This window comes from Haliotis asinina, chromosome 9 (genome assembly GCF_037392515.1).
Source record: "Haliotis asinina isolate JCU_RB_2024 chromosome 9, JCU_Hal_asi_v2, whole genome shotgun sequence".
NCBI classification, from domain to species: domain Eukaryota; kingdom Metazoa; phylum Mollusca; class Gastropoda; order Lepetellida; family Haliotidae; genus Haliotis; species Haliotis asinina.
This window is the reverse complement of record NC_090288.1, coordinates 39,473,324-39,495,718: the sequence shown is the minus strand read 5'-3', so window position 1 is coordinate 39,495,718 and position 22,395 is coordinate 39,473,324. Positions and strand designations below refer to the sequence as shown.

At 40.5% G+C, this 22,395-nt stretch overlaps 1 protein-coding gene across 1 annotated transcript in view; it reads right to left on the bottom strand.

The window, feature by feature from the left end:
* LOC137297240 (uncharacterized) overlaps nucleotides 1–22,395 on the bottom strand; it is a 30,133-nt gene that overhangs the window by 3,849 nt on the left and 3,889 nt on the right. The window contains exons 2-9 of the mRNA XM_067829254.1: nucleotides 20,359–20,397; nucleotides 15,891–16,001; nucleotides 15,378–15,429; nucleotides 15,088–15,122; nucleotides 11,641–11,751; nucleotides 10,988–11,017; nucleotides 6,034–10,257; nucleotides 4,256–4,311 (exon numbers count right to left, since the gene is read on the bottom strand). Coding sequence (XP_067685355.1) covers nucleotides 4,256–4,311; nucleotides 6,034–10,257; nucleotides 10,988–11,017; nucleotides 11,641–11,751; nucleotides 15,088–15,122; nucleotides 15,378–15,429; nucleotides 15,891–16,001; nucleotides 20,359–20,389 — 4,650 coding nt within the window. The 5' untranslated portion in view covers nucleotides 20,390–20,397. The remainder of the gene's footprint in view (nucleotides 1–4,255; nucleotides 4,312–6,033; nucleotides 10,258–10,987; nucleotides 11,018–11,640; nucleotides 11,752–15,087; nucleotides 15,123–15,377; nucleotides 15,430–15,890; nucleotides 16,002–20,358; nucleotides 20,398–22,395) is intronic.

Below are 22,395 nucleotides of genomic sequence, written 5' to 3'. Positions count from 1 at the left end.
TGGACTTCCAGACAAATAAGGTGCACGATGTAGTAGACGGGAAATATGTTTTCTGCTTTGTTTTGAATCATTAAAAGGTAGAAACACGTTTTCACATTATTGATTTAACTAAATTTGAACAACGGATAAATAAATAAAGCAGCCACGTGCTGATGTTTTTATTTACAGATACCGAAAAGATCTGCAACTTGAACATGTGGTTGTCTTCATGGTTATTGTAAAATTACGATGGGAATTACGATAGAGAAACACACAACATAATTCAGTTACGCATACCATGCTAACATCATAGACGGACGTGAAATACCAGATAGATAATCTGGTTAGAAAGAAAAGATTTCGCACGCTTTCCATTCTCAGCAGCTGGCCGAGACACTTTTTCATCGGTTATGTAACTCATCTACACTCTCAAATTACAATTTGTCGGCTAAAATATATTACATTTAAAATTCGTATCACTTTCCTCTTTAAATATCATGTAACAACGACGGTGCCGCAAGCAGAATTCATCAACACCGTTTTCAAGCTCGTACATTTCGCCGGCGGTGACGTCATTGTGATTAGTCCGTGGTTGTCCCCACTAACGTCAAGAACGAAGTGGGCGGGGCTTATCGGCTGGTACTGAATCGGTGTGTTGATATATCAACTTCTAACTCTATGTCTACACCCTCCACGAATGCGTGCACCAGATTGTTTAAAATTCACCCATTTCTGACGGTACATTTGAAGTTTAGATATTTAGATATTTTCAGTATTCAGTCTTGGCAGAAAGTAGAGTGAGTGCGTTTAGTTTTACGCCGCACTCAGCAATATTCCACCTATATGGCGGCGGGCTGTAAATAATCAGGTCTGGACCAGACAATCCAGTGATCAACAACATGAGCATCGATCTGCGGAAATGGTAACCGATGACGTCAACCAAGTCAGCGAGCCTGACCACCCGATCCCGTTAGTCGCCTCTTACGACAAGCATTGTCGCCTTTTATGGCAAGTATGGGTTGCTGAAGGCTTATTCTACCCAGGGATCTTCACGGGTCTCAGAAAATAGAAGGTAAAGTGGGCAGAAATCTGTGATAGATGAGCGAGTGTCCATTGTCATTGTCTCCCTTTAATAATATCTCTAATATTGAATTCTAATTCATTGATTTATCACATGCACATATCAGGGACCCCTGTGAAGTAAACTAGTGAAAATAAACTTACAGTAAAATACCGGTTAAAGAACGAATAAATTCACACTTTTTGTACTCTTTTAACCATTGCATCTGAAAGACACCGAAGGGGAACACCATAGTCATTCGTTATAAACGCGTGGTTAATTAATACCGAGCGATTTAAAGTTGCCAAAAAAGTCGTCTGCTTCGCTCTTGCCCGGCAACAAGACCACAAACAGAGTAGTTGTGTAGTTATTGTAACACAGTGAAAACAGTCTTAAATAGCATTTATTCTCACATTGGCGGATATCCGCGACAGGGCGCCGCCATGTTTTTAAATCATGGCGTCATGATCTAAACTCAGTTTGAGAAACAGTTAGATTATGGTTTGTTTTCGTCAAAATAAAATGATCACAGCTACTTCCTACTCATAGTAAAATGACGAAAATGATTTTGCATGACATAGCTTTTAGCAGAATAATTTGTAGCCACTATGACAAAAAGCGAATTTGACAGAATCGTCTGTGAAAACAAGTTGTATCTCGGAAAATAAGCAAAGCAGGTGACAAAACTAAATGGCAGTAGATTGTGAAAACACAAAGTTTTCTAGTTTCAAAACAATTGTCAAGATTGCAGGTTTAGACAAACCTAAACACAAGATAACCCACCCCTTAAGATGTAGATGAATACTACAGCAACCTCACATTACGTCACGAGGGCGCGCACCTCTGATTGTTTGAAATTTCTTTCTCGAGAGAGAATTGTGCACTGTTGACCCAAAGGCCGATTTAAGGCAATTAAAGGTCGACATGAGTAGTTTTATTGACGGGATTCCACTTATAACTACGACAATAAATTTATGCGTTTGTACCCCCTAGAGTATATATGATCTAAATATATATTATGTGCAAAATAATTACTGATCAGATCCAGAGTGACAACAAATATGCCGTACAGAAGGCTGGCCATCTACACAACGATCCAACGTAGATCTTCAGACTGCAGTCGTTGGACATAGGTACTTGTCACTTGACGTAATTACCATATTTCTCACATGTGAGTGTCGATTTAATGCACCACAAACACTTGTGAATTCTCACGTGTTTTGAGGAATTAACTCAGCTACAACCACATATAATTTCAGTTAAATTTTATGGTGCTTATTCCTTGAAAAGACATCAAATCAACATGTTTTCAGATGTTTTTCAACATGTTTACATCAATGCTTCAGCTAGGTAGGCATTAGTTGGCAGAAAACGTCATTGAAATTATCTACTTCATGCTGAAATGATTTCAAATCAACCTGCAAAGATTAACGACGATCCAACTAAATCTTCATTCATAAAAATAATTCCTGCACCACGAAAAGTATAGAAAACACGTCCCGTATTACCTGCGCAGTCATAAACAAGAAATGTCCGTTATTGCCCCTCTTTATTTAAAGGTCACATGCAAAGCAAAACACAACTTTGTAGATTCTGACACTTTTGGGTATGGACTTACAGAAACAAATTATCAAAAATGCCAATTCAGCTTATAAAGTTGACAAATAACGCGATGAAGAAAGATTCACTAACGAGACTGTCTCTGTCACTGACAAAACACAATGTATGTTTTATTGTCACGTGTGTCTGTCCGCCTGCCTGCTAATGACAGTATGCAGTACACAACTTCAATGACTGACCACATGGAATTTTAACTTCTAGACCCAGATATGAATTATATTTTTGTGTTCACCATGGAAACATGACTGTAACTACGATTACATATTGTACGATGTCATATTGTCCGGAACAGATCTCATAAACTAAACATGCTAGTTTCACCAAACGTGGTACACATATCAAGCATGATCCCTAAATGTGGCGTTTGGGTGTTAGACCCAGATGTGAACTTACGTTTTCGCGGTTTCCATGGAAGCATCACTTAGGCTGTGACCTTGTCCGGAGCAGATCTTCCAGACTATACATGCTAGCTTTATCAAACTTGGTACATATGCCAGGCATGATCCCTAGATGTGCCATTGGGGATTAGACTTAGATATGAAGTCTATCTTCGCGGTTTGCACGGAAACATGATTTAGACTGTGACCATGTGACTATGAGAAAGTCATCATGTCCGGAGCCTATCTCCCAAACTTTAGCTTTATCAAACTTGGTGCACATATTTGCCATGTTCACCATGATTCCTAGATGCGCCTTTAGGGGGCTACCCCAGTTTGTGAATATTACTAGTATTTTTTGTAGTTTCCATGATATATAACAAGTTTGACTTTGACTGAAAATAGGTGGTTGTGCTCTATTCCGGAGAAGAACTTAAAAACAGTTCACTATTTCTTCACCATACTTGGCACACAGATGGATCTGGTGGTATAGTGGTGCCTTTTGGTAGGTTTGGATTTACGAATTTTTTTTCGTTTCCATGGCAACAAGTTCCACCACAACAGAATTTGGTGGTAGTGTTGTTTTCCGGAGCAGGACTGTAAAATCTTACAATACTCTCCTTCCACTCTGCCATATACACACCAAAGCATTGACATACTGTTGTCATACTTAGTAGACATATTCATGAAGGGTAGTTTGCCGGTGCGGAGGATATCGTTGACTTTGTCTTCTTTTTCTATGATAAGTCCTATCGAAATAACCGCTCGTAAAATCCTCCTCCTGACCGTGCACTGTGAAAGCCAGGCCGGTCTACAGTAAGATTTTCAAGAGTACATTGGCTTTCAGACCCGACTTCGATTCCCCACACTGGTAGAGTGCGTGAAGCCCATATCTGGTGTCTCTCGCTGTGATACTGCTGGGATATTTCTAAACCATACTCACTCACACACACTCACATTGTTTTCAAGTCTGTTTTAGTTTCTACCGACTGCATGCATTGACGCCATGCAACTGGACAGTTCAGTGAGGCTGGCAAGATCATTGTCGGGGGGCATTGTTGTTTCAGGTGCCGGGAACTCTGGTGAGTTATCGTCATGGTCAGTTGGTAGTTTTGTTGTTTAAGACCGCGCTCAGCAATATTCCAGCTAAAAGGCGATGGTCTTCAAACATTCGAGTCTGGACCAGACCAGACAATCCAATGATAAGCAGTATGCTTACCAGTCTGTGGGACATGGACATGTGGCAATATTCCAGTTGTATGCCTCTGGACAACCCTGTGATAAACAGCACAAGTATCGTTCTACGCAACTGGCATACGATGACATGTGTCAACCAAGTCAACGAGCCTAACCCCCCGACACCGTCAGTCGTCTCTTACGACAAGCATGAGTCGTCCAACAAACAACAAGCGAACCAATCGCTTGACTCAGGCTTATTTGCACAAAAAGGCAACAATCCTATGCACAGAGATCTGATAGTACTTGCTAGACCAGTTTCTGAAAAATTAATACAGCAACAAATCATGCGCCCAAGCTTCATGTTCACCATATATAACAACTTTAGTTATAGTTTGGCTGCTTAGCTAGATATATCTTAAGACTTGTGCATTTCGTGATAAAAACACCAAATTTGACTAATTAGGTGTGGGAAGTACTTTACTTCAATTTTGCGCATGCGCGTCAAGTGAAATTAGCATTTCTAATATAAATCTTAACGTTTTCAAAATTGTAATTAATTGTAATTACAATGCCCATGGGCGAGCGAGTTTAAATTTTTGCCAAATCCCTTGTAAGAGAGTGGCAACAGTGTTTCTGTGAGTGAGTCTTTTGTGAGTCCAGAATTAAATTGTGGCATGATTGTTTCTTTTCCTTGTTCAAAAACATTTATTAAAAATACCATCTATATATTCCGCCAAGATATATTGCACCAAAATACCCAATGACTGCTCTCTTTAAAATGGCCGCTAGCAGACTGGAACTGGACTCTTGACAAAAAAGCTCTGTATCTTCTTAAACATACAATAGAAGTTAGAAACACAGATGTTAATATGTGTCATATACATCATATATGCATAAACAAGTAACAAAACATCAAAATGGAAATAACAAAATTAGCAGAAAATTGTCAGACCCTGTTCCCCAAGAATTCAAGGGAGGTAATCAAAGTTAGGGACCAGTCATTATTTCCTTCCAAAGTTTTACATGTATTAAATGGGGCTATTTCTAGCTTTCAATGTGAAATGAGAATGATCTATCACCCCTAAAGCAAGCCAATTGTGACTAAATATAAGCAAGTACGTGAATGTAACAAATCAAATGACATGGCTAATATGTATGTAGTAATTCACAGAAAATTTTAAGAAAATGATTTCTTCTTCTACACCAGCAGTAAAGAATGTCATGGAAAGAAAACCCGTAAGAGAGATAGGTTTGGATGATGGCTAGACAAAATGAACAGTCACGACAACCTTCAATTTGTTGATCAGGAAAGCTTACAAATGATAATTTACTTGATGAAACAGACTGGGAACAATGTGCTATTTGTCAAACTGTCAAATGTGAGCCTGTTCAATGCCCAAAAAACTGGAAAATTATTTTTATTTCTACTATTTCCCAACCCCATTATTAAAACCCCATCCCGTTTGTCCTGAAAGTGTGGAAACGGGTGTCCAAAGAATTTTGTGGCAAACCTTGAGTGTGTTGTTAGAAAAAAATCATTTCCAGATGAATTCAAATGACTCATAGTTGCACTCTTGCAGTAATGCGCAAGCTAAATTATTAATCGGGTTTTATACATCCAATACTCTCCATCTGACAGTGGAACGGATTTCCTAGTGGATAAATCGTTTGCAGGTCACGTCGAAGACCAGGGTTCGATTTCCTACATGGGTACAATTTTTGAAGTCTGTTTCTGGAGATCAGTTAACTGCCTGTTTTAATGCTCTTTCACCGTTTTCGCAACCCATTTTGCAGCCGATTCGAAAATCTCAACAGTACAATCAAATAACTGAGTTGATAAATCTTTAAAGTTCGTAGCTGAACTTTTAACTTTTTCAAAATGGTCAATATCCACTTTCCCTGACTCTTCTGATCCACCACAAGCACCTTCTACATGAGGACCCGAACCATTATGTTCATCAGGACAGAGCAGTTGCAAGACGGCTTCATCAAGCCCAACATCTATACCCACTTCATATGCTGTCATTCCAGCATTATTTAGTAGGGCTTTGTCAGACCCATGCGAGACCATTAGCGAAATATTTTCAAATGCGCACTCTCCATGGTTCTGAGAAACAACATGTAGGATGGTGTTGCCATCATTGTTTTGGCAGTTTACGTCTGCCCCTTTCTGTACAATTTCAGCAATCACATCAGTTTCAAAGAAAGCAGATGTTTCACAGTACTTCAGCAAGACCAGATTCATTAACACTTTCCTCATCTCATCGTTGGCTATGTCGTGGGGTGTATGTCCGTCATGGTTTAGGTATTGCCAATCAGCCCCTTGTTCCAGAAGCCACTTGATACGATGTCGGATGTGTCCTCCAGCAGAGCTACAAACCAAATGTAGAGGGGTATTACCCTGTCCGTCTGGCATGTTCACATCAATGCCATACTGTTGAAGCTTACTAAGCACATTCTCTGTGTGGTTGTCCGGTTCTGTACAAGCTTTGTGAAAAGCTGTTTGTCCGTGGTCATCTCTTTCATTTACGTCCCCTCCCAAACGGACAAGAGTCTCCAGAATCAATTCTGTAAAGGGACCAATGGTCATGCATGCTGAGTGAAGAACTGTTAGGCCATCTTTCGCCTTTTCAGCTATATCAGCTCCTTGCTGAAGAAGCATATTAATAATGGCAGGACTGTGTTGTCCATTGATACTGCATATTCTATGCAGTACTGGTCTTTGTTCTTTGTCAAGTAGTGATAAATCAGTTTCCTTTGATAGCGCATCTTTTACTTCCTCCACTGTGTAGCTGCCGTTCCCAAGACAAGCCTGATTCAACATGCTGTTTATCATTAACATCAAGATTTTTCGTTCATCCTTCCGATCTCCTATGATGTCAACAGGTGAAAGGTGCTGGCCATTCCTAATGTTGACGTTTGCTCCCTGGTTGATCAAAAACTCGATCATGTGAAGTCGGCTATCTCCTTCTGATAGACAAGCCAAATGAAGTGGCGTGTTCCTTTCATTGTCTTGGCAGTCTAATTCAGCATTCATGGTGCATAACATTTGTGCCAAAGAGCAATCTGGTTTATCGGACCTCTCACAAACAATATGTAGAGCTGTCTTGCCAGATGCGTTCCTCTCTGAAACATTGGCATCTGAGTCCAGCAATTCTTTAACAACACTCAGGGCAGATTCACCAAATGACATGCAAGCCAGATGCAGAGGGGTATTATTCTCTTTTGTTGTAAGTAAGCGGGATTTGGTCTTGAGAACACTCACATACTCCAGACTGTAATCAAGGGAGTCCATGCACACAAGATGAAGGGGAGCATAACCTTCTTGGTTTGTTAATGTTGAGTCTGCTTCCATCTCCATCAATAATTCCACCACCATTTTGTTAAACGGAACTTGAACTGCTGAGTGTAGAGGGGTGTTACCATAAGTGTCAACTGTATTTACCTGCAGGCCACACTGAAGGAGGTATTTCACTACATTCCCATTGTTCATAACAGACACTGCATGGTGAAGACAAGACAAGCCATGCTGATCTCTAGCCTGCAAAACTCCGCCATTCTCGAGTATCATCTTTACTGCATTACAGTTCGAACTTCTACAGGCAGCATGAATTGCTGTTTCCTGAAAATGATCTTTCAGTCCTACCTTGGTTCCATTCTCGATCAGGAGTTCCACCTCCTCCAAGCAGAATCCTCCATTCAGTAAAAGATGCAAAGGCGTGTGCCCATGCATGTCCATAGAATTAACAGGGGCCTCGCATTCCAGGAGATGACTGATAACCATTGATCGAGAATCATGCCGTTTTTCGCACAAGACATGTAAAGGTGTTTTGTTCTCCTTGTTTAAAGATGAAACGTTGGCTCCACTCCGAAGGAGAAGTCTGATTATGTCTTTACTGGTGTCATCCCTGCCACATGCAAGATGCAGCATCGTATTTCCGTCCGCATCAATAGCTGATATGTCTGCTTGTCTGTCCAAGAGAAGTCTAATTACTCCGACAGTTCCTTCATGACAAGCAGTGTGGAGTGGAGTTCTGGATGACCCCCCACATGCATTGACAGGGAAACCTTCATCAAGCAACCATTTCAACAAGTCCGTGTCTTCAGAGCTGGCTAAAACAGCGATCTGTAAAGCCCTCAAAGAAGAACGGCCCTCTTCATAGATTTGGCTCCTAGATGTGATCGAATATTCATCCCAAATCAATCTCACAAGTTCCATTTTGTTGCAACGACATGCCATGAAGAAAGCAGACTCATGATCACCATTGTCCACAGTCAGAATGTTGGGATCTTTTCTAATCAAGTCACTGACAATCAAGAGACTGCCTCCCCTAATTGCGTGAGGCAAAAGATCACGACAGGTAAGGGTGCCATCTGTGAGGCTTTCGCTGATGACATGATACAATTCCCAGTTCCCAGTTTCACACACACTTGCCATTATAGCAAGCCCTCTGTCGTCAGCATTCCAGTTTGTGACATTTAGTAAGACTGCAGTGATATCTGTGACACAGTCAGTGTTTCTGAGAGCATTTACTAACGCTGCCAGATTATTGGACCAAGAAGGGGGTCCTGTGCTCAAACAACGTTTGACAACAGTCAGCATCTGTCCATCACATGCTTTCATAAAACAAACATCACACGGTTTAGCATTTGCATCCAGGAGGATGTCAGCCACTGATGGCTGTCGGAATGAACAGGCGTTTTCCAAAGCTTCATGCTTAATGTGTTCAATATCCTCTTTTTCAAACCCAGCTATAAAGAGAAGAATTTGATTGAGAAAGAAAGCATAGCCACGTTTACCACAGGATGACGCCATTGCATTGATATGTTCTACATCGTCCAATACTTGATTGTTCTGGAAGAACAGACACACAAATTTCTCATCTTTGAAAGCGTCATGCTCTAGAAAATCTTTTGTGAAGTCCTGGACTATTCTGTCTTTCAGGTTCTGAAACAAACTACTGTCAATCTTCACCGAAAGAGCTCCTCTACTTTCACTGGATTCTGTCACAGTATGGCGGATCAAATAGTCTAATGGACACCATCGTATGAAGTATACAGGGGCGATCTTTGAGAAGGTGAAGCATACTGCATCTCGAACAGCATCATGAACAAAACAGTAATGTTGGTCGCGACACACGACTAAGTCACCATTCAAAGATTGGGCTGCATTTCGCACGTCCTTCAGCACAGACCCACGGGGCAAGTCCATGATTCTACAGAGGATATCAAATGAAGCTGTTAAGTCTCTTTGCCCATCAGTTGGTGATGAGAAGTCTGCATCAGTTGGTGATGAGAAGTCTGAGTCCTTGATGTGACTATGTTTCATTATCAATATCAGCAGAGCAGTCTTGATTGCATCGAGCTTAGCTATGTGTTCACAGAGAACTGCCAGTGGATGCCTGAAGAACATTGCCCAGTCTTTCAATGGTAGTTTTTTCTTTGACAAATATTTACAACAGTCAAAAAACCAGGGGTGATTGCTGGCATTGACAACAGGAGCCAGCAATTTACAATCTTGTGTCAATCGTTTGGAAGAAGCTAACTTCTCAAGAATAGCGAATTTTTCAAAGTCCCTCAGCAAGAGATCAGGATTTTGTAGTTGTACTCTGTGAGTCTTGTCCAAGAAGTCGTCAAAACTAACGAAGGCATGGCTTCTGTCCAGGAAACCATTTTCACTTGTTATGATCAGGAATGTCCTACCTCTGCTTTTAGCATGATACATATTTTGAAGCACTTTATTCCAGCGAATCACCATCTCTGGCATAAACACCCTTGATCCAAATATGTCATCAATTAAAACTACTGTTTTTTCTCTCTGAGAAATGTGTGAATATTCATCAGGGTTGTTGAGTATGAGTGGTGTGTAATTCTTATCTCCAAAAGTAGCCAGTAGATACAGGCCAATGGATGACTTTCCTGATTTGGGTTTTCCTTCCAAGCAGACATATCCATAGTGAAGTTTTTCTCTTGCAGCTTGTACAGCTTTTGTAGGATGAAACGTTGCCATGTTGAAATCGTTCAATGTGGATTTCGATCGAGCTGCAAAGGAAATTCACCTAAAAGTTTTGGAACATCGAAAAAACCTGGTACATTTAACCACAGTCCCTGTGTCTTAAAGTTTAACTTTACATTTTGTTGAGTGAATCCCCGACAATACATCTTGACATCTTGATGTATTGCACATTGAAGCATTTCAATGAGAGAGAGGTGGGGAGGGGGAGGCGGGGAGGGGAGGGGCGCATCTCAAAAATACTAAATTTAAACTTTAATCCTAGTGAAGACATAAGGGTTCGTACATTTCACCATATTTATGAGTGTTCTCTATTTACCGGCTTTTCACTGGAAGGGGGGTGGGGGTGGGGGGTGATCACTACACATAATACTTTAACTTTGAAACACATCGTTATGCCTAAAATGTTGATAGAAGCGACAACACTCTTTCCACATCCATAAGAAATCTCGATTCGAGGAGTCGATTTTACAGTTGAGACTATCATAAGTATAATTTGTTTCAGCAGCCTTACGTCTGTGCGAGTGTGGATTTGGATCCCTTAAGAATACGAACCTGGTAGAGTAGACACTCGTACTACAATATCAACTCTACTTGGTGTTCTGTTATTTCAATATACTCATAACCTGAGTATGTAACAAACTGCTCAAACTAAAACTATATGCCATGATGAACTGGATGTCATATTTGAATGAAGCATGCTTTTTTTCTATCTTAATTATCAGCTTATCCTTTACTTTGAGAGATGATAAAAGTTACCTTTCATGTTGTCAAGGATTGTATTGTCAACTGCAATAGAAAAGCATTGATTTTATAACGTTTCATAGAACCCATGGCTATCCGGGTAAGAATTGGTTTTCAGCAGCCCATACTTCTAAAAGGCGACTAACGGGATTGGTCTCTCTAACTTGGTGGACAATTTCTTTGTACCCCAGTTGATTAACACTCATGCTGTTGATCACTGGATTGCCTGGTAGAGACTCGATTATTTACAGACCGCCGCCACATAGCTGGAGTATTGCTGAGTGCGACGTTAAACAACCAACCAACCAGCTATGCTTCATACAGTCAAGGTTACTCTCTTGTTTGATTATCAGAGAAATCACTTCATTACGAAATAAGTGAAATAAGGACTGAAACAATGTGATCATGAATATGATCATGATAAAAATATATTCCCCTTCCTACATGGAAAACACAATAATACTCAAAGTCTTCTTTTTAAGGCTAATGGGCGAGGGGTAGCCTAGTGGATAAAGCGTCATGCCGAAGACCCAAGTTCGATTCCCCACATGGGTACAATGTGTGAAGTCAGTTTCTCGCTTCCTCAGCTGTGCTATTGCTGGGATATTCGAAAGGTGGCCTATATCCACACTCACTCACTTACTCACTTTCAGGTTTGGACACTTTACCTTCATGGTGATGGACGTGAATCTCCTTGGCAACACAGGATCCGGGGGAGCTATCTACCGTTATCATCAACGCTTCATCTTCTGGGAATCGTGCCCCTGATGATCTGGCAACTAATCAACATTTAAAATATTTTTACTTTCAATTATATAAATAATTGTATTATGTTCAGGTGAAAAAACAGTTATCACTTGATTTTGAGGACTGCATTGAACATCGTAGAAAATATTTGATGAGTATTTTCAACACTTTCAAAATGTTTACTTTGTGAATGCAGACGAACGATCAGAGTTATGCCATAGAAGAATCATTTACCTAACAAACGAGTCGTTTACGGCTTAAAGTTACATATTTAAACCGATATACGTAACCTGTGTGCCCAGACCATAAAGCTTATTGAGTCGGAAAACTCTACAAGTATATGCTCATGATATAGAGCAATTGCAGAGATTTCTTACGGATGTGGAAAGGATTTGAATTTCGCCGCTATTATTTACAAGAAAATTAACTCTGGGAGAGTATGTATCATATATGTAATTGCGGGCATAAACCTTAACATTCCAATACGTATGATCCCAGCTCTCATTTTGACCAGAGGCAGCCAAGTGGTTGAAGCGTTCGTTCGTCACGCCGAAGACCCGTGTTCGATTCTTTGCATAGATCAGTGCCTGAAGCCTATTTCTTGTGTCCGGTGCCGGTATATTGCTGGAACATTGCTAAAAGCGGCAGGAGATGCTTCCTTTGTCGCAAATGGTCCACTGACACTACGTAATGTCCAATACTGGAAACTCGACCAGTGTCCAGTTTGCAATATGGCATGAAAGATAGTATGGTCATACGCCGATTTAGCAATATTCGTATTATACCAGGGGGGGGGGGGGGCAGCAGAAGTTGGCTTAAAGATCACACATACTCAAGAGGGGTACGAATACATAAATCATTTACTGACACCGTTATAAATGAAGAGATTAGTGGCATTTATACAACATGCGGAAGACAATTTCTGCAGTGGTGAGACGCTACCACAACACAAATGACGTCATCGATCGGCCACGTTCTGGACGTCCACGTGTAACAACGCCAAGACATAACAGATGGATAAGGGTGCCCATCTTTGCCATGGGTTTCAGACTGCAATGATGACTGCCCGGACCATCCCAGGACTTCGCCGTATTCACTTGGGCCTATGGAACATTCCAACACGACAATGTCCGCCTTCATACGACAAGTGTGGCTATGGATTCTTGCTACACCACACCACTGACTTACTGCCATGGCATCTCACCCCGACAGAGCATGTTTGGGACGAGTTGGATCGACGTCTACGCCGTCTTTGTAACAGAACTTGAGAGAATCTGGCGTCATGTCCCAGCCTCCCTTGCACGTTTGATAGGCTCTGTGCGTCGTCGATGCACTGCACTTCTTTGTGTTATGGTCGATTGACCCCTGTTCCGCGCTTGTGGACTAGTGACGGCATTGTATTTGACTTTTCAGTTGAAATTCTCCCGACTTGTTATGGTCTCATGATCTCTCCATAAAAGTTTACATGTACCTTTAACATTGTTATCGTACTTATCAACTGGGATAATATTTTGACAATGAGCAGTTTCTTTATGTGGCGAGTATAAATAATTCATTCTGCTCGCAGATGAGCAGCCAATTCACCAGCTAATTACCTTAAATCGGAATTTTCTCCCTCGGACGAAATTTCAACCAATAAGAGGGGCGCGCCTCCCTGACTTCATGTGAGGTAATGTTGATTGCTATAGTATTCATGTGAATTTCCGGGTGTTGATTATCTTGCAATCGCAAGTGTTTTGATGAATGAAAGCTCTGTGTTTTCAGAAACTACTGCCATTTAATTTTGTCACCTGCTTTGCTTATTTTCCGAGATACATCTTGTTTTCATTCTGCCAAATTCGCCTGTTGTCGTAATAGTTATATATCGTTCTTGTAGTCCTGTTACAAGCGGTGTCATGCAAAATCTTTTTGGTCATGATTCAAAAACATATTTAAATACGAATAGGAAGTAGTTTTGATCGTTTTAACTTGATGAAAAGAAACCATAACCTAACTGATTCTCAAACTGACTTTTGATCGTGACGCTGCGACAATTTCACGCTTGGAAATGACGCGGGTGTCAATATGATACTACTTACAATATTATTGTCACTTCGACCACAAACTCGCTTCCGAGGAAGAGATCGTTATATTGTGTCATGCAAAGTCATTTTGGTCGTCAATCATTTAGTACAGCTTGTATGGAGTTTTGTTTGTTTTAACTCGATAAAAACAAATTTACATTGCATCTTCTGTCTTTGAAGCGAGGTAGGTGTAGAACCACCCAATTTAATGCGTACAAGCTTCCATAACGCTCGCCTCGCACTCAAAACAACATATTTAGCACGAACTGAGGGATTCGGTGGAAATCAGTACACGGTGACACCATCACCGGACACCTGGGAGCATTGACGGGAACACGACGATCGACATGTCTTTGCTGACGTCTAGAAATCAGTACACGGTGACACCATCACCGGACACCTGGGAGCATTGACGGGAACACGACGATCGACATGTCTTTGCTGACGTCTAGAAATCAGTACACGGTGACACCATCACCGGACACCTGGGAGCATTGACGGGAACACGACGATCGACATGTCTTTGCTGACGTCTAGAAATCAGTACACGGTGACACCATCACCGGACACCTGGGAGCATTGACGGGAACACGACGATCGACATGTCTTTGCTGACGTCTAGAAATCAGTACACGGTGACACCATCACCGGACACCTGGGAGCATTGACGGGAACACGACGATCGACATGTCTTTGCTGACGTCTAGAAATCAGCAAATCAACAAGCAAACGAGCTTGTTACACATTTTATATGCAACTAACTGAAAATGTTTCCTCACATGACGTCACTGCAGTTCAGTGCAGGGCTCTGGCGAGAGCGTTACGTAATCTGTCTGTGGTTTCGTTGGCGGGCGGGCGTGAATGAAGCAGACGAATTTTTGGCAACTGTTCATCGCTCCGTAATAATTGACCAAGCGTTTTTCAAAGGTAGAATTTGGTGTTCCGCTTAAGACAAACCACAAGTCTTTCATTTGAAATGGTTAAAAGAGTACAAAAATGTGAGTTCATTCGTCCTTTAACACATTATACCCCTAAGGGGAATCTTAGCCGTATTTTCTTGGTAACGGCAAGACTATTAACCACAAGATTACCCTGGGATCTATTTATTTTAACAGTGAATAATATTCTTTGAACGTCATCTGTCCTGGTTTCATATACAGTAGAATACTTTTATAACGAACACGGATATAACGAACTTACGGCTATAGCGAACTGTTTTAAAAGTCCCGAATAAACCACTATATGTTATCATATAATAAAGTCGTAATATATTTTATACATTTCTTTATTGATGTGAGTACTGACCTTCACTTCCCATTGCCCTAGTGGTCTTTCGATGGCTGTTCAAAAAAAGTAGAAGCATTTTGATTGGTGGGCATAAAAGAGAAACATTCTGTAACATGTGAAAAGACCCGGCACAAATATATCGAATCAAAGCATATTCAGTCGGATTTCATTTTTTTCTTTTCACATGGTGGTTACAGTATTAAAATTTACACTTTATGTAAACCTGATCCATTCTGCATTGAAAATTATCAAACCTTTTAAATACACATTGCTGATATGAAACTGCGGTGACAAGTATATAAACTTACCTCGGGTGTGCCATTGTGCGTTCCATATTCATTTGTGTTGAAGACAATGTTTCTGAAATCATGTATGTAATCATTATCATTAAAACCAACACTGCACGACGCCCACCCAATATCGTGGATTCAATCGACATTTAACTCAACAAGCATGTGACAAACACATATATAAGTGTTTGATTCAGTAAGGAATCACGCTGTTTACAGCTTTTGTCTATGCTCCGTGAAGATTCGAAGGCAGCTACCAGCAGGTTCAGGTGGACAGATTTGGTTGATGTATGTCATAATATCCCAACTGTGTACATCGATACTCATGCTGTCAGTCACGAGATTGTCTGGTCCTGAATAGATTGTTTACAGCTGTCAAACAGTTGGACCACTGGTGAGTCAGGCGTAAATCGTAATTGAAACATTACCAGCTATGCATGTATACCCTATAACATATTATTCATGTACTGGCATTTTTGGCAGCACAGATAATTAGTTCAACGTGTTGCTGAAATAGTTCTGAAGATTTACCATTTTGATATTTGCTTGATGCTGTGGTTTGTTTGGACAAGGATGTGCTTGCAGTGGGCACCTGTGTCGGGGAGGTCGTATCTGCGCCCAGGAATGATGGATGTGCGACATCTGTGTATATGACAGAGAATTATTACATGAAATAAAAATACACATTTGGAGCAATAAAATATTCATTCACCCAGCCAATAAGGCTTATGAGACACAATATGCCTATATGCTATTTAAAAATTATGTACATTCCGTTTTAGAATAAGATACTAGAAATGGTTAAAATAATTAGTTTTACAGGAATAAAAGTATCCTAAGCATGTTGTTGACTGACGACATTACTTAATAAATGCACCTTGTTATCATCATAAGAAACTGTACATAAAAACTACGTTATTGTAGATTTCCGCGGCGTAGATTAGTCACGTGACGTCTCCTAGCTCTGTAGATACAAAGACAAACCATGGTAAGTTTAAGAATGGCCTCCAAATCTTGATCATTACTTGAAAACAATGGATTCTGTGAGCTTCGTATTCAAGCTTGTTATCATCATTAAAAAATGGTGTGGAGCACGTAGACACTGAAGAAATCGTCGCTGGTCTTGTTTTGGATGACTCAAGATTCACTTTAGACTTCCTTGGCCGGCGTGGTTGGGTATGGTGACGAGTGGGTCACTAATGGTATAGGGTGGTATTACTATAACTGACCGAATCAGTGCAATTCGAAGGCCCGCAGTATCACTCTCTCAAATCTGTCACAGAGCAGAATCCCTGGAAAAACATACTGACGCCCTTTGTTGTCCCATTTACTAGGCATTTCGGTCGTCATTTTGCCTTTCAGGATGATAACGCATGTGCTCACCATGCACATATCGTCAATAACCTCCCCTAGCAACACACCTGGGACATGGCAGGGAGATGTGTGTGTCAACGCCAAATGCTGCCGACTGTGCTTGAGACACTTGGACGGGCGCTTCAGGAAGACTGGAACCCCATTACTGCACAAACAACCATAGTCATAAGGAAGAGCCATTATTATCATATCAACATTGATTGACTCCGATACATGTCCCAAGTTTTTTCAGTCGTAAACTGAAAATGGTGTGTCCCTACCTTTATTAAGAGTATACATCAGTATATTGGACGAAACTGGTTTGGCAAGGAGGAAACTGGCTATGGCGGTGTTTGATCAGAAAATAGAGTCTTTATTCATTTGGGGCGGTGGGGTAGCCTAGTGGTAACGAAGAAGACCCGGGTTCGATTCCCCACATCGGTACAATGTATGAAGCCCATTTTCTGGTGTCCCCCGCCGTGATATTGCTGGAATATTGCTAAAAAGCGGCGTAAACCTAAACTCACTCACTCACTCACTTTATTCATTGACAATGGGCTTTCATAAATGTAAACGACCTGCGAAGAACCGGGTTAGAACTTATTTCCATCATTCATTACATTACATTTACCTAGTCCAAATACAATTACAGCCCTGAAAACATTGATACTTCATTCCTTTTGTCCTGAATGGGGACATGAAAGGACAATTTCTCAACAGCGTTGCGTCCATCATTGACTTAGAGACATGCACACAGCTACAGAACTGTAGCACGGATCCTGGGGTAAACTTGAAAGGGATTGAGTTGTGGGCAAAAAACGTATCAACACTTAAGCAAACAGCTTTTAAATGTCACTTGTTGCCCTAAGAGCTTCAACCATAACAAGGGTCTGCTGCGACACACTCGGGCAATCCATGTTTACCACTGCTTCCATTGTGAAAATTCTCGGGAAGTGGATTTAGACTGCATTTAAAAGAAGCACACGGTGACTATCCTCTCGCCTCTGAATCTATGAAAATGGCTGGGACATGCCCTCTGAATATTCCAGGGAATTGAAAAAGAACCTAGAGATAAAGGGTAAACCAAACAGGAAGCTGGTACCTAATGTGTTCAACAAGAAGAAGTATGTCTCACATTACAGAAATTTAAAGTTTTATGTAAGTCATGGATTGGTTCACAGGAGAATTCATAGAGCTATTCAGTTCATGCAGATATTGGCTCGAACAGTATATTTCTTAAAATGCAGAGAGACTTAGAGAGTCTACAAAAAAAGCTGACAATTTTTTTCAAACTGTTGAATAACTCCTGTTTTGGCCGCATGATCAATGTGCGAAAGCATGTCAGTGTAGAACTTGTCAATACCGCCAAACGTTTGAAAAAAACTCACTTTTGAGGCATTCAAATTTTTTACCCATATTTGGCTGCAGTTCACTTGAAGAAAGCCACTTTGGTTTTAGATTTAGATCCCTTTACTACATATTTATACACTTTATTACATATACAAATCAGTGCATGCTGACCATTACACAAGTAAAATACACAGGATACACTTTTTAATGCAATGCATCTATTCACAGTGCAACGCATGACATAATCAGTTTATGATCATTTAATACAAAGGAATGTTATGTGTTTTTTCATCCTCAGACCTATCAACAAGCCTGGTTTAAGTCTGCATGAATATAGAATATCCATCACTCTAGGTTTCATCTACTGACTGATTTTAGCGGTCATGTCTTTGAGGTCCATATCAGGGTCCAGGGCTCTCACTTTCTCCTAAAGAATGGACCACAGCCAAAATAACTGGCACTGGATGTCACAATGCAGTTTCCCAACATTTCTTAAGCTTATTTTCTATCCATGTCTAGCTCTTTCCTTTGTCTTTATATTCCTTCTTCCTTTTCCACATATCTTCCTTACAACCTTTCAGCGTTTGACCCCACATATATTCAGACCCTTTGACTTCTCTCCCTTCATCAGCATCAGTAACTCTTGATGTCTCTCCTGGACGCAGGATATCTTCCTCTTTGTCCCAGCCATTCTCAGACACCAGGTCCTCCTTTGCAAGTCATGGCCATTCTTAAATAAAATCCCACACTCATCACAGCTTGGCGTGTTCTTGTCTTCTGGTGGGTCTACAGTGCCCACAGCTTCTTCAGAGATGTTCACCCTTGGAATGTCTGGACTGCAAATGGTTCAATGGTTCAATGGTTCCAGATCCCTCAGGAGTTGATCCCTATCTTGGTTTGCCTTGATTCTGGTTGGACATTAGGTTTGATTCTGGTCGTTATCTCTGGTACTGGGGCTATGTATGCATTTACATTAGATTGTAGTCTACATTAGATTGCCTGATTCAAGACTTCGGTCAATCGTTAGATTACCATTCGGTTTTTGAGGAGCTGCCTCATGCACTGACACAAATCTGTCAGCATTACTGGGGTAAATACATCTGGCAAACAACTGGACATATCCACAGCAGATAGTCACGGTGTGAGTCGCACGTGATCCCTACTCTAAATTTAAAGGCTTTCTCTCTTTCTTTCTTAAGTTTCTTCTTTCTTTCATCTTCACTGCTTTGGGTTTGACTTGTTTGGGCTAGATTGGAGGGCAATGCACTGTGTGTTAAGCACAAGTTCAGATACATTGTGACCCGTGAACGTCTGGGGTAGAATAGGCCTTCAGCAATCGATGCTTGCCATAAAAGGCCACTATGCTTGTCGTAACACTGTTGACTATGTTGATCACTGGATTGTTTGATCCAGACTTTATTATTTACAGAAAGCTGCGATATAGCTGGAATAGTGCTTAGTGCGGCATAAAACTTAACTCATTCACTCACTCATGCTGTGCCTAAATGACTTGGTAACCAACGATCTGTGGGGTCTTCGATTATAATCATTCGCCAAGTCTTGTGTATGTGGGGTCTTTGATTACTGGGGATATGTAAGTCATGCAAAATGTTCAGATACCTATGTTTGTAAGTAAAGTATCTGTACATGGTTATCTTGAGAGGTCGTATTACTATCTCTGCATAAGACGCCCTGGTTTCATTCTGAGTGACAGGGTAGGTACTGCCCTTGCTGTCTAAATGTGATCTCACTTTGTTGTTATCAAATTTGCGACCTTTGACAGATGTGATAATGTGTGGTAGAGTAACATGACAAAATAACTTCTTCATTTCCTTAATGATAACGTCTGGTGGTTAGTTATTTAGGGGCTCCACCCACAAAAATCGTATGAATACATTGTCATGCATTAAATACATAATTCAAATGGTGTATCTATCTTACAGTGACGTGACAGGCAGAACTGACCCATCAGATTGACGTACGCATGCGTAGCTAACGCATTCTCGCTATCTCACTATCTTTCTTAAGACTGATGTCTGTTACTACTAAAAATAGTCGGGTGGACTGTACCACAACTGGTCATGTGTGTTTATAACCGGTGGTAGAGAGAGAGAGAGAGAGAGGGAGAGAGAGAGAGAGAGAGAGAGAGAGAGAGGCAGACAGACATGGTTATAGCTGATTTAGCGTTTGCAATTAGGGAGTGCAGTTTATAAAAGACGAAAATAAATAAACTTTTTAGTGGATTTAAAAGACGAAAACCGTTTGCTTTAATGTTTCTACATTATCTCATACTTACCTTTTGCTTCCTCGTTGTCTTTAGCATCCATGGTACCATCTGCAGAAACATAGTTAAATATGTATATATATGCTTGTCAGTACACCTGCTGAAATGATACACAATAGTGTATACCTTGTAACGTGACCCACAAGACCATATACCTGTTGACATTATTTACAAACACGTCACGATTTAATTCTGGACTCACAAAGGTCCAGAAACTCTCCGCACTGTTGCCACTCTCTCGCAAGGGATTTGACAAAAATAAACATGCAGCTGTTATGAATATGTGCTAAGGGTGAAAACATGTTTCGAAAAGTCAAATTTAAACTCGCTCGCCCATGGGCATGTCCATGGGAGAACGGTAGCCCATGTACAGAGAGAACGATGACGTGAAAGTGAACTGCTCTAAACACGTGTGGTACGCATGGCATGTTCGCATGGAATGAGACATCAAATCAGTGGTTTAATTAATTTGGGGTTTGTTAGAATGTGCTTGAGATCAAACGGTTAGCATTACTGAGGAACTGTTTTCAAGCATTGGTAAATGGAGCTCTGTGTTTATAATATTTTGAGCCGTAAAAGATGGCATGTTTCGAGATAATCTTTACATTTTGTGTTTGTCGAATTTGATAGAGAAGATAATATTATCATTTTTCTTTTGCCAAGTCTGATTATCTATTATTTTATTGTTAACTTTGTTTATTAGGGTTGTTTTGGAGTAAGGTATTTTATTTGTGTGTTTCTTTAAATCCGAGATGGCAGCTTGGTTTGCCATTTCGTTGCCATGGACTCCGACATGTGACGGGATCCAGATAAAATGTATTTGATTTTTTTTTCTATTTTGGTGGTATGGTATTCTTCTGTATATCTTATTTGTTAGATGTGGTCTTTTTGTTGTAGAGCAATTTTTGAGAGCTTGTATGGAGCTTAAGGTATCCGTAAGAATGCAGATAGTGGTGTTTGTTTGGTCAGATGTTTGTAAGGCCTCAACTATGACTGAGAAATATTGGTGTTTAATGGGAGATTATATGTTTGTGTTAGGCTTTTATCGGGTATGTAGATAACAAAACCAGTAATTACCATTTCTTCAGCAGAAATGTGAAGACTATCTTGTGGATTGTAATTTTGTTCTATGAATGCTTCCACTGTGAATCTATTAAGTATATTGTGTTCAGTAAGTTTTGTGTTGACCAGGATATTTGGAGGAAGTGATTTGTAATACAGGTTTGTGTTATATTCTGTGGTATATAATTCAAGTCGTTGTTTAATTTCCTGTAAGTTTTGTCAAAAAGGTTTGGGGTATTTACCCCTGTTAATAATTATTGTTAAGGTTGTTACGGGTTCGAGTTAAATATTTCATTGCCCGTCTTTCCCGTTTGAGAGTGAGGTCAAGTAATAATGATGATTTACACATAACATGAGTTTAGTAAAGATATAAACTAAAATGAGACATGCCTAATGACGTGGCATGTTCTGGTTATATGGTTTGAGCATACGAAATTATAAAAACAAACCCACGGCAAGTGCATCAGGCTTGTTGGATTTCACAGTAAAAGGTATGGTAAACTTCTACCGTTTCAGAAAAAAAGAAATATTAAACAGAGAAAGAGAGAGAGAGAGGGGGGGGAGAGGGGGGGTAGGGGTGAGACGAGGCTGAACACTTTTCATTGAGGATATGTTGGGACTTGAACTGGCCAGATATCTCTATCTGGCATTTTGTATGACATGTGTGGATTTTAAGCTAATTTGGAGAGCCCGGACCAAGTCGTACCGAACGCTCGTGATACAGTGTCTTTGTTGAGAATATGTAGAACAGAGCTTCACTTTGAGCAATGTTTTGGCTTCAAACACTAAGCCGGTTGTCTTTACATGTGGTATTTCGTAACGCCACAGAGTGATATTTAGGCAGATATAATACTAATGTATGGATATAAACACAATTCAAGACCTATGGATATAAACACAATTCAAGATACATGTGTGATGTTTAAGCTGCTTTTGACTGCTCGAGCGAAGCCGGAGTTGAGGGAAGGGGAAAGATCGTATTATTTC